The 13,056-nt window shown below is 43.4% G+C and overlaps 1 protein-coding gene across 2 annotated transcripts in view; it reads right to left on the minus strand.

The window, feature by feature from the left end:
* FAT1 (FAT atypical cadherin 1) overlaps nt 1-13,056 on the minus strand; it is a 161,485-nt gene that overhangs the window by 39,504 nt on the left and 108,925 nt on the right. For both annotated transcript variants that reach the window (XM_006160470.2, XM_006160469.3), the window contains exons 8-9: nt 6,718-6,993; nt 6,380-6,590 (exon numbers count right to left, since the gene is read on the minus strand). In XM_006160470.2, coding sequence (XP_006160532.1) covers nt 6,380-6,590; nt 6,718-6,993 — 487 coding nt within the window. The remainder of the gene's footprint in view (nt 1-6,379; nt 6,591-6,717; nt 6,994-13,056) is intronic.

Genomic DNA, 13,056 nt, shown 5'->3' on the forward strand with positions numbered 1-13,056 from the left:
AGGAACATTCGCATTAAGCTTTAAAAGAGTAGTCCCTTATTTTAAATACTCAGGGAACTGACGAATACGTTTGTATAACCATCCTGCTTTATAGGTTTTGAAGATTTCAACAACATTGTCTTCATTACTTTCAAGTCTGCTCTTCTCTAGGTCCGTGGTTCTCAACAGTGACAATGTGATATGAAGGAGACATTTGCCAGTGGTCTGGAGACATTTATGTTTGTCACAACTTGGAGGGACAGAGTGCTACTGGCAGCTAGTGGGTAGAGACCAGGGATACTGTGAAATACTGGAAAAGGCATGGGACAATGAATTATCTATTCCAAAATGTCAACAGTGCTGGAGCTGAGAGACTAATCAGGTTGCTTTACTTGCTCCTCTTCGGACCTTTTCGGGCTATATTACACATGAATTAGCTGTACCTCAACTCCATAACATGCCAGTTTTGTACCACTGATTGAAGTCATTGTGAAACACCAGCAGTTCTCTGCAGCCTTTGTGGGTAGACCAAGGGTTGAGTTCTAAGGTTTGATCCATGCCTTTTCTATTTCAGAAGCAAGCGTCCAGTACGCATGGTCCCAGTCACGCACAAATGTTCTTTCCTGAACTAAACTTCTACACTTCTCCAAACCAAGTGCACTTGCCACTTCATCGCTTTCTCAAACTCCTCTTCCTCAAGCATTGCAACCAGCTGGCCATCTCACAAACCATGAATTACTTAGGGTGATCTGTAAACAAGGGGATGAACCACACACATCTTTCTCCACATCATTAACAGTCAACACTTCCTCTACAGTCTGCATTTCCTTCCTTTAATACATTTTCCAAAAATCTGTGACAATTTTTCCCTGAAGCCAGACCTCGTCTGGCTTTCATTAAGTCTGCCTAGCTCTGCATCCAAGCCCCACGACACTGCCTTGGTCTGCAGCAGGGCGATAGCTCAAGCTTTCTCCAGTCCCTGAAACTCTGAGCTGAATTCTGGCCCATGAATGAGGAGCCTGCTGCCTCTGCCAGGCTGCACAGACACTAATTTCCGCCTGTCTGTGTTGATGAGAGTCGAAGATCCCAGAGTCTCTCTCATTACATTTTAGGCAGTTATCAGAATGCCAAGATCTTTCCTGCATCCGACTTGTGCCTCATCCCTACCTTCCAAAATCGTGACTGACTGCCTGGCTTGACATAAGAAACTGCAGTAACCTTTAGCAACTCTCTCCATCCTCACTCCTCAGACTTTCCCATGTCTGTATTAATAAAGGAGCAACCTATCATATTTATATTCATTCACCTATTGGCATTGCTCTTTGTTTTATAGAGTGAAATGTTATTTTGCTAGAGAAGCTTCCAGAGAAATGAACAGCTTTTCTCTGCTTTGAAGCAGGCTGGCAGCATTAGAACACACTATTGTCTGTACAACTTATCCCCTCGAGTCACAATGGCAGCCTCCTAGCTCCTCAATCGGAGCACATGCTCTCATCTGAGGGCCTCTGCATTTGCTGTGTTCTCTCCTGGAAGGCTTCTCAGCTATTCTCGCTGTTTCTCCATCCACCCACCCACCCATCCATCTATATGAAGGAGACATTTGCCAGTGGTCTGGAGACATTTATGTTTGTCACAACTTGGAGGGACAGAGTGCTACTGGCAGCTAGTGGGTAGAGACCAGGGATACTGTGAAATACTGGAAAAGGCATGGGACAATGAATTATCTATTCCAAAATGTCAACAGTGCTGGAGCTGAGAGACTAATCAGGTTGCTTTACTTGCTCCTCTTCGGACCTTTTCGGGCTATATTACACATGAATTAGCTGTACCTCAACTCCATAACATGCCAGTTTTGTACCACTGACTGAAGTCATTGTGAAACACCAGCAGTTCTCTGCAGCCTTTGTGGGTAGACCAAGGGTTGAGTTCTAAGGTTTGATCCATGCCTTTTCTATTTCAGAAGCAAGCGTCCAGTACGCATGGTCCCAGTCACGCACAAATGTTCTTTCCTGAACTAAACTTCTACACTTCTCCAAACCAAGTGCACTTGCCACTTCATCGCTTTCTCAAACTCCTCTTCCTCAAGCATTGCAACCAGCTGGCCATCTCACAAACCATGAATTACTTAGGGTGATCTGTAAACAAGGGGATGAACCACACACATCTTTCTCCACATCATTAACAGTCAACACTTCCTCTACAGTCTGCATTTCCTTCCTTTAATACATTTTCCAAAAATCTGTGACAATTTTTCCCTGAAGCCAGACCTCGTCTGGCTTTCATTAAGTCTGCCTAGCTCTGCATCCAAGCCCCACGACACTGCCTTGGTCTGCAGCAGGGCGATAGCTCAAGCTTTCTCCAGTCCCTGAAACTCTGAGCTGAATTCTGGCCCATGAATGAGGAGCCTGCTGCCTCTGCCAGTCTGCACAGACACTAATTTCCGCCTGTCTGTGTTGATGAGAGTCGAAGATCCCAGAGTCTCTCTCATTACATTTTAGGCAGTTATCAGAATGCCAAGATCTTTCCCGCATCCGACTTGTGCCTCATCCCTACCTTCCAAAATCGTGACTGACTGCCTGGCTTGACATAAGAAACTGCAGTAACCTTTAGCAACTCTCTCCATCCTCACTCCTCAGACTTTCCCATGTCTGTATTAATAAAGGAGCAACCTATCATATTTATATTCATTCACCTATTGGCATTGCTCTTTGTTTTATAGAGTGAAATGTTATTTTGCTAGAGAAGCTTCCAGAGAAATGAACAGCTTTTCTCTGCTTTGAAGCAGGCTGGCAGCATTAGAACACACTATTGTCTGTACAACTTATCCCCTCGAGTCACAATGGCAGCCTCCTAGCTCCTCAATCGGAGCACATGCTCTCATCTGAGGGCCTCTGCATTTGCTGTGTTCTCTCCTGGAAGGCTTCTCAGCTATTCTCGCTGTTTCTCCATCCACCCACCCACCCATCCATCTATCCATCCAGGTTTTACCTGAAGCCCCTGCTTAGAGTGGGATGAGGCCTTATTTGACCTCCCTATCCAGCAATGCTGTTTGTCCTTTAACCATGCTTTTCCTTCATTGCATGTATTACCACCTTGTTCTTTATCGGCCATGTAAAAGTCAGAAACATTCTTTATTGTCTGTAGTGCCCTGAATTTGATAAAGACTGCTTTGAGCTCGTTGCCAAGAAAAAGAAGGAATGGTAATCCACGTAGTGATTTAATGTATGGATCCCACATACAAATGTATGAAGGCAGAAACCATCAGATTTGTGGATGGAAAAGCAACACCTTTACTGTGTTCACGCTGCTTCCATGAACACAGCGGGCTTCTTAGCCTCCACGAACATGCACCTCTGTCTGATCTAACGTGTATATTCACCAAACATTGAAAAACGTGTGCGGTACTTGTGCAGTGGGGATGGTCTGTATTAGGCTGGGGGCTCACTTATTCTCTTCAGCTGAAATATCAGTGATTTCTAAATCTTTTCTTCAAAATATAATTATTCCATTTCATTATTATTTTTTATTTGATCAGAGAGTGACAGTGAGAAAGACAGAGAGAGAGAGAGAGAGAGAGAGAGAGAGAGAGAGAGAGAGAGAGAAAGGAAGGTAAAAAAGCAAGCTGCCAGGTCCAGGACTCGAACCGTGGTTAGCCATGTGGGAGTCCTGCGCCTTAACCACACCACCACCTGCCAGCCCTGAAACTCTTAAATTATTCCTTGGATATGAACAGGACAATCAGTAGACATACACACTTTTGCTCTTAAGCTATAACATACATATATAATCCCTTAAGGCCTGTAAGCGAGTGTGTGGGAGTCTGCACCTCTCACTGCGGACACAAGGCGACACTTAGTAGGGGCCTGCTGACCGACACGCAGCACCCTCTGTGAAGTTTCCAATGCAATTACATTTAAGCTAAGTTTGGGAACCAAGACCAATGCTATTTAATGTATTTATGGGCTTTGGCACAGTTCTGAAGTGGTCCTTGACTCATCTACTTTGTGAAAAAGACAAAAAGAGAAGAAAACATACGGCTCAGAGGATGGCACGGAGGGCCACACCCCAGTACATCACTCAACTGCTACTGCGGCTAATTCATTCCCCTTTCTCTAAAGACTCCTAATCAGACCAAGCTCAAACCTTTTTGCTTAATAGATTGCTGCTAATTAAACATGCAGTGCTAGGAACTGAATTCATAAGGAGTCTTTTGAAGTTTATTAAATCTAAACTGAACAGATTAGGAGCAGGTGATTATGAATAAACCGCTACATGAAAGGTGGGATGAATGCTTTATAGTTCATAGTATTCCAACACACATACACACACACACACACACAAACTTACACTGCATTTTCATAGTAGTGGTTTCCCATAAAATAACTATTTAGCATAATTTTTATATGACCGAAATTATACAAATATTTTCTTGAAAGTCCTAATTCTACATTGGAAGAGGTCATTGGTATTATCTATTCTTTGAGGAAAGAGAGAGTGCCATTCTTAGAATTCCAGATCACTGATCCCATCAGTCATCACAAGCATTCAAAATATGCACACGCCTTTACTGGACACCAACAATCATATTTTAACCACCCAGTTGTTGAAAATTATGTGAAAGCTAAGGGAAAGTTTAACATTTTCTCCTACATAAACCCAGCCAGTTTGTCTATGACAAAATTACTTTATTGAAATGCTCAGGCATGCACACATGGAATGTACTGGTGCTCTAACTGCTAAATTTCTGAACCAGTGGGAAAAAACTTCATCTTTATTCAAGTGCACTTATCACACCACAGAACACATTAACACTGCAGTCACTGGTATGTTATGAGTCTTATTTGCAAGTAATTAACTCCATTTCTTCATTTGAAAGGAAGTAAATGGAATTTCAAATTATGTTAAAAAAAATTAAAATAGTGAAACCACGCAAAACAGGTCAGGAAGTATTTTTTGAATTACTGTCCAGTTCCTCTGATATCAGTGAGGTGATCTATAGTTCATCTATGTCTCTACCAATGGTAATGCCCAGGAGAGACAATGTCTAAATAGGCAGTGCTACGAACTTAAACTGCCTTCTCAATATTTAATCATTCATCGTACTATTTCGCATGAGTAGAGAGAACCCCGAGCAATGTGATTTCTGGCTGTATAAATCATGTGTCCAGAAGTAGATCCCTGTTTCAGTCCACGACAGGATCTCATACAAGCACACTAGGAACCTTCCTAGCACAGTGACTGACACAAAAGGAGCTTAGTTATCCGTCCATGGAATGAATAAATGAATGAGTGAAAGGCAGGGTAAAACAGAACAGGAACAAAACCAATGCGCTTTGCCACGGGGCTACGTGCTGATCGTCCACTTTAGCACCAACATCTCCTCAGCAGAAGAATCACCCAGGACCACAGTTCTAGGCAGTCTTCCTCGCCTTTGCTGCCTCAAGGCCAACAGGTCCCCTGGACTTTTCAACATTTCTCCTAGTCCCAGTCTTAACTCTGTACCTCTCACTGCGGCCACAAGGCGAAACAACCCAATTCCATGAATGAAACTCAAGAGTTAAAGGTATATAGGACAAAAGTGGCACCAAAAAAATTTAAAAATTAAAAAAAAAGAAGAAAGTTAGACCTGGAAGGGCATGACACACTTTCTGAGATTTGGCCCAATTCAAATTGGAAGAGTCAATATTCTGTCATGAAATTCCCTGAACTGACCAAGAGAAAATACTCTCTATTTAGAGATAAAACATTAAATGACTAGGCCAACCTTTTCCTAATGTGGTTCATAACTGATGTTAGAGAGGAAAATTGTGTGGTTAAAATAATTTCATAAATATTGAGTTGGTCAAATTCTTGACTGCAAGACTTCTCAGGACCTTGAATTATACTAGTATTGTGAACTGTCCAAACTTTTACCTAAACATGGTCCTCCAGCTTTGCTTATGGATGAACTAAAAAACTCAGAGAAAGTTTTTTCCACCTCTGTCTTCTAATATATAAATGGTAGCTAGAGTCAATTTAATTAATTTTTCGGTGATATATAGAAATAATTCAACACTTAGAACCAAATTTAGAGACGAAATATGCTTTATCAAGTATAAAGTTAAAATGTCGTCTCGTTGCTTCAAGATACCTGATTCACGGGCAAGCAATTAGCATAATGGCTATGTCGCTGAACTCCCATGTATCCGACCACGGTTCGAGTCCTGGACCCAGCAGCTTAAACTCATGCCGGGCGCGTGTGCATGTGTGCCCAAGATCCTGAGAGGAGAATGGAGGAAAAGGGACTGCGGTGTGGCCATCCCCCCTGGGGGTGATTTCTCACTTTCTATCTCTCTGTCCCTCTCTTTCTGGCGAGCGCAAGCACCCTATAGTAAAAAAAGCTCTCCAAAAAAATAGATACCTGATTCAATTGAATACAGCACTTCAGCATTTTGCCCTTTGTCCTTGTCCAGAGCTGTAACCTGCAGCACAACTGAGCCAACAGCCGATGACTCGTAAACTCGCCCCTCGTAGGAGGAACTGGTGAACCACGGAGCATGGTCATTGGTGTCGCTGACATTAACGACAATCCTGGCGAAGTTGCGTTTTACAGGAACATCCTGATCCCGTACCTGAAAGAGTCAACACATTTTCAGTCTTATGGAGATTCTTGCTTATAGCTAAAAAAAAAAAAAATCAATCTCAAATGCATGAAGCTTTCAGGACCGAGGGTGGCAGAGGAATGAGCAAATGTCATACCATGACTGTAAGGACGTGCTGGTGAATGGCTTCATGGTCAAGCTTTTCAGAAGTGTAAAGAGAGCCGGTTGCAGGATCGAGACGGAATTTCTTCAGACTCAGTGGATCTATACTACTCTGCAGAGTGTAGATCAGTTTGTTTTTCTCATCTTTATCCACGGCACTGATCTGCAAGATTTCTGTTTCTGGCACCGTATCTTCAGGAATAACCACCTCATATTTTGATGTAGAAAACTGAGGACGATGGTCATTTGTATCTATTACTTTGATGAATACCTATAATAAATGACAAGGTGACTCATCTACTAATATTTACAATTATTATTTTTTTGAGAGGTTTTTGCTATAGGACGTGTGCACTCGCCAGAGAGAGAGAGAGAGAGAGAGAGAGAGAGAGAGAGAGAGAGAGAGAGAGAGAGAGAGAGAGAGAGAGAGAGAGAGAGAGAGAGAGAGAGAGAGAGAGAGAGAAAGCAAGAAATCACCCCCCAGGGGGGATGGCCACGCTGCAATCCCTTCTCCTCCATTCTCCTCTCAGGATTTTGGGTATGCACGCATACGTGCTTGGCGTGAGTTTAAGCCACCAGGTCTGGGACTTGAACCACAGTCGACTACGAGGGAGTTCAGCGACATAGTCATTACGCTAACTGCTGGTTCCAATTATGCTGTTTTAATATTTAAAGAAGCAGGGGAAAAAATCATTATGTACACTGGGGGAAGGGGGGGGGAATACCCCGACACTTTAGGGAAATGAAATAAAAATATTAAAACTATTAAAGCAACAAATATCTATAATAAAAAATATTGATTCCTGGACCAGACATTGTACAGTGGTAAAATGAGGCGCTCTTTAAGGCAATCGCACAAGACAAGTGTTTCTGGTTCAAGTCCAGAGACTTCCCTGAGGATGCTGGGTACGACTTGCCTATGATTCAGGGCTGATGGGGCTGGGGGTGGACTGCAGGGTCCAGACCCTGTTGAGTTTCTCTCTTTCGCTCTCATTCATTCATTGAGAAGTAAATTAATAAACTTCAAAATGAACAAAAATACTGATCTGCATGGCTGTATTACTTATCTAAACATGAGTGATCGTGACAATCTTTCTGAATTTGTGAAACTAACTCTGAAGAGATTAAATACTTTTTACATTGAGCATTTTCTTTTTTCGAAGAGGTTTTTGCTATAGGGTGCGTGCGCTCACCAGACAGAGACAGAGAGACAGAAAGCAAGAAATCACCCCCCAGGGGGGATGGCCACGCTGCAATCCCTTCTCCTCCATTCTCCTCTCAGGATCTAGGGCATGCACACACATGCGCCTGGCGTGAGTTTTAAGCCACCGGGTCCAGGATGCGAACCGCTGTCAACTACATGGGAGTCCAGCAACATAGCCATTATGCTAACTGCTGGTACCTTGAGCATTTGTTTTTGAAATGCAGATTTCATTGCTGAGGGCTCCACAGAGAAGTTATCTGTAGATCATTCATACAAAGATAACAGCATTTACCAGGAGGTACAGAAGACTAGTTTACTGCACCAGATGGGAATCTGTAACTACCACGTTTTGTGGTCAGGGAGAAAGAGGGTTTCTATTACCTCTACTACTCATTTTAATCTGTAACACTTTAAACTCCTGCTAACAGGTTTTTTAATAAACCAAAAAAGGTAGAGATGTATCTTCCTTTACATAAAGTAAATAGGTTTACCTCCTAAAAGATATTTATTTTTAGTTTTGCTATAGGGCACGTGCACTCACCAGAGAGAAACAGAGTGAGAGATCGCCCCTACAGGGATGGCCATCCCACATTCCCTTCTCCATTCTCACACACACCCAGTGTGTTTTTCAAGCCACCAAGCTGAGGACTTGAACCAGACGGTCGGCCATGTGAGATTTAGTCAATTTAACCACCATGCCTCTGGGTGGCCCCCTAAAAGCTATCTAAACAGACTGAAAAAATAAACTCTTCAGTATGTGAACACACTATAAAAACTTAGGAGAGAAAAAGACAGATGTCAAATACTCAGTCCTAAACTCAACTAAAAAACAAACAAAAATACCATATACTTCACAGTAAGAGGATTAATTTCGAGAATAAAATGATGAGGCTGGCCGTGTGGTTAAGGGAGCCAGAGTCTACACAGTTGAGTGCCATTGAATCCCAGACACAGTGACTTGAAAAACAACACTGGGCACGTGTGTGTGCATGCCCCACACCCTGACGAGATGGAGAAATGGACATGGAGTGTGGCCCCACCAGACCCCAGTGGGGGGTTCCTTCTCTTTTCTCTTTACTCCCTCTCTTTACTCTCTGTCTCTCTCTAACAAGTACATGTGCTCTCTGACAATTAAAAAAAGAAAAAGAAAAAATAATATGGAAGTTATTACCAGCTAGGAAAGATGGTTTAAAGTTTATGAATGAGAAATCTGAGCTTTGTCGGCTCACATGGAACAAAGGCATTTGCTAGGCCAAGAGGCAGGCGGCCACAGTCCCGTAACACACAGGTAAAGCTGCTACCCACGCGGGTGCGGGCATATGCCTGAAGGCCTTTCCATAAAGACTTCGGCGGCGTTCTCGCAGAAGACTAAAATGTCAAGGATGGATGTGTAACATTAAATTTTATATGGATACTAAATGCATTCAGCAAACCACAGAAAGAGTTTATGTGAAAGTTACGTAAACATTTAAAACTACAGATGCCTCACTTTTAAAGGTCAACGATAATCCAGAAGGGAAGGCTATAAAGGTAATTTCGGTAAAGTAAATCATTATACATTTACTTCTGTATCAATTTATAAACTGTTTTCCCATGAAGTGGGTGTTGGAAAAAAAGGTTGAGCCTTGCTCTACGATGAACTAATCACTGTTAGGTAACCAGCTGAAAGTCAGTATTTTTGTGGAAGCAATTCAACTTGAACACGTTTCCTGGGCACTTATGCTGCTCAGCACTTGCTTACACAGAGGGCATAAAAACCAGTGTACAGGAGTCCCTGCCCTTGAGAAACTTCCAAACTTACCAGGCAGCGACCTGAGCATGCAAAGCCCAGCTAAGCCTCAGGTGTTATTAGGTAAAAGGCCAGAGATCAGCCGGGACATTTGAAATGCTCTTAGGAACGAAGTAACATTTTGCTTGGGTAGGTTTTAGGTCCTTGGTGAACATGTATCAGGAAGAACTCAAAGATGTGAAGGTTAGAAGTGGAACCAAACACGGTAGCCTTTAGATTAGAAACTGCGAGATAATACAGTAAAGGAACATGAGGAAGTGGGGATCAAACAGGCTAAGCCCTGACTCCCGGGTTGAAGCTGGAGAACCTCATACCCTGTAGGGGCTGAACCTTCTGATCAGAGGAAATCCATTTTTTTTTTTTTTGAGATTTTTTTTTTTGCCAGAAGATGTGTGCGCTCGCCAGAGAGGAGAGAGACACACAGAGAGAAAAGGAAAAGTAAAAGATAACCCCCAGGAGGATGGCCATGCCACAATCCCTTCTACTCCATTCTCTTGGGATTTTGGACATGCACGCGCACACATACCCAGTGGAATTTTCAAGCCATTGGGTCCAGGACTTGAACCACAGTTGGCTCCGTGGAAATCCAGTCACCTTAACCACCATGCCACCTTCTGGCCTTGAGAAAATACACCTTTACCTCTTCTCAGTCAGGTGGGCCACGCTGGTAGCAGGCTGAGAAAGATAATGGCGTGGACGGAGAACAGAGAGGGGGTCAAGCATGTGACAGGTGGGGCAGGCCAGCGCTGTGTGCAAGAGCTAGTGCTGCCTGAGCACTTCCGGGTGACAGGCGCTAAGTCCTTCCAGAGTAAAGACCTGTCACCTCACTCCTGCCTCAGAGGAACTACCAGGATGACTGTCATCTGCATTTCCGCATGAGAAAACGGAAGCAGGGCACGTCGCAGAGTGCCCCTGGGTAGGAGCAAGAGTGGAGCAGAGATCAAACCAGGCTGTTGTGGTGTGACCATGTAGTGGAGGATGATGAGGGAGAGGAAGTGAAAGGAAAACGGAAAGCGACTGTCTCAAAGAAAGAAAAAAAAACAGTAACTGGGTTTGGTGACATGCTCCGAACTGAGACACCAGGTGCAGCGCAGCCATGTGATCAGTACTGGTCAGCGCCCTACATAGGGGCAGGACGGGCGAGCAGGACGATCCCCTGTTTCAGCAGAGCCCCAGGACCTGCCATAGCCTGCCCGGGCCAGTGCTGCTCCTCCCAGCCTTCTCATCTCTGGCACCCGCTGCCACTGGCCTGGACGCACAAACCTGCTCTAGCAATTCTTTTTTTTTTTCCCCCCTTTCTTTTTCTGGAGAGGTTTTTTGCTATAGGGCACATGCGCTCACCAGACAGACAGAGAGACAGACAGAAAGCGAGAAATCACCCCCCAAGGGGGGATGGCCATGCCGCAATCCCTTCTCCTCCATTCTTCTCTCAGGATCTTGGGCACACAAGCACACGGCATGATTTTAAGCCAACGGGTCCAGGACTCGAACCATGGTCGACTACATGGGAGTCCAGCGACATAGCCATGACACTAACTGCAGGTCCTGCTCTAGCAATTCTTGAGCTTTTACCACAGGCGAACTCCACCTCGCAGCGTCCCCGGGCCTTATCAGCGTGGCTCGGATTTCCGTGTTCCTCGGCAAGGACTCGGCTCCTCTGCCCTCTCCCAGATGCCTATCTCCCTGTCCTCAGTCCCAGCCTGGAAACCGACACCTCATTACCGCGGGTCCCTCTGTCCCACAGCTGAGCAGGTCAGCCTGGGTCCTGTATCCGTTCTCTTCTAACCTGCTACCTTTCCCTGTTGGTGATTCATGAGGATATTATCATGAATATTTCCAAAGGCATTCTCAAAATAATGACAGAAATATAAACAAAGCACTGAAATGTAAGATCTTCCATGTCCCTGAGAACACTAGAATATATTTACGGCTTTCACAGGAATATAAGCCAATGTATGCCATTTTTCAGACCAAGTTTTACCCGTACTAACAAAAAACACAGTTATTAAGAAAAAGGTGCCCTGCTCATTATTCATTCATGTGATAAATGAACATGCTGAGCTGGATGTATTAGTAATGGGAATACTTGACACTCAGGGTTATTTCACTACTTTTTATATTCTTTTTGCTAGATACCTGATTGACTGATTGTGGAAAGTGGTCCACAGAGTTATAGACTTTAAATGCTTGTCTCAGAATTATCCCTGGAGATTTATTACCATTCTTTATGCTTTTATTCTCATTTTTACATTTTAAATTTTTACTCCAAAGGCTTTATTTCTTTATATTTTTTGCCATAGGGTGCATGCGCTCATCCCAGAGAGACAGAGATAGATACAGAAAAAGGGAAAGTGAAAAATCAACCCCCAAGGGGGGATGGCCATGCTGCAATACCTTCTCCTCCATTCTCCTTTTGGGATTTTTGGATAAGTACACACACGTGCCCTGCAAGACTTTCAAGGAGCCAGAACCAAGTCCAGTGCCACCACGCCACCTGCTGGCCCCTCAAGGGCTTATTTTTAAAGAAAGATAAAAACTGATTCTCCTGGTCTTCAGAATGAGAACAGCTACTGGGAGAACTAAAATTTAATACTTTATGACAAGTTTTACATGATAGTCTCAAAACAATCCCAAAAATGTATGCTACAAATTATATGCATTTGGGTTTGGACGTGGTGGTTAAAGTGCTAGAATCCCACATGGTCCACTGCAGTCTGAATACAGGACCTGGCAGCTTGCTTTCTCTCTTTCTCTCTCTGGTGAGCACACAAGCCCTACAGCAAAATTAAATAATATATAAAAATAAAATAAAATAAATAATTGTTTTAAAAAATTATAAGCATTTAGACAAATGAAGAACATATTTGTACAACTGGCAACTGGCTTTAAATTACCTACTCATTTCTTAATTGAAAAGCCATCACAAATTATATCATTTCATTCCTTAAAGCAATTAAATAATTTAGCAGGTGGTCTGTCTCACTTAAGATTCCAAGTAGTATAATCTAAAGCTACAAAATGGGAACTGAGAAGCACTTTATTTTCTAGCATTTAACTTCTTTTTCTCTAAGGACACAGAAGATTATATATAAGCTTTTAGCTTCTACCATCCTGATGCTAAGCTTCAAGAGGGCAGGGTAGGGATCAGTAAATGGAGCAATGGTTATGTCACTGGACTCCCACATAGTGGAACATAGTTCAAGTCCTGGACCTGGGGGCTTAAACTTCATGCCGTGCAACGTGTGCATGTGTGCTCACGATCCTGAGAGGAGGGACCAGCAGTTAGTGTAATGGCTATGTCGCTGGACTCCCATGTAGTCGACCAAGGTTCGAGTCCTGGA

Source organism: Tupaia chinensis, unplaced genomic scaffold (assembly GCF_000334495.1).
Source record: "Tupaia chinensis unplaced genomic scaffold, TupChi_1.0 Scaffold000685_1, whole genome shotgun sequence".
Lineage (NCBI taxonomy): Eukaryota > Metazoa > Chordata > Mammalia > Scandentia > Tupaiidae > Tupaia > Tupaia belangeri.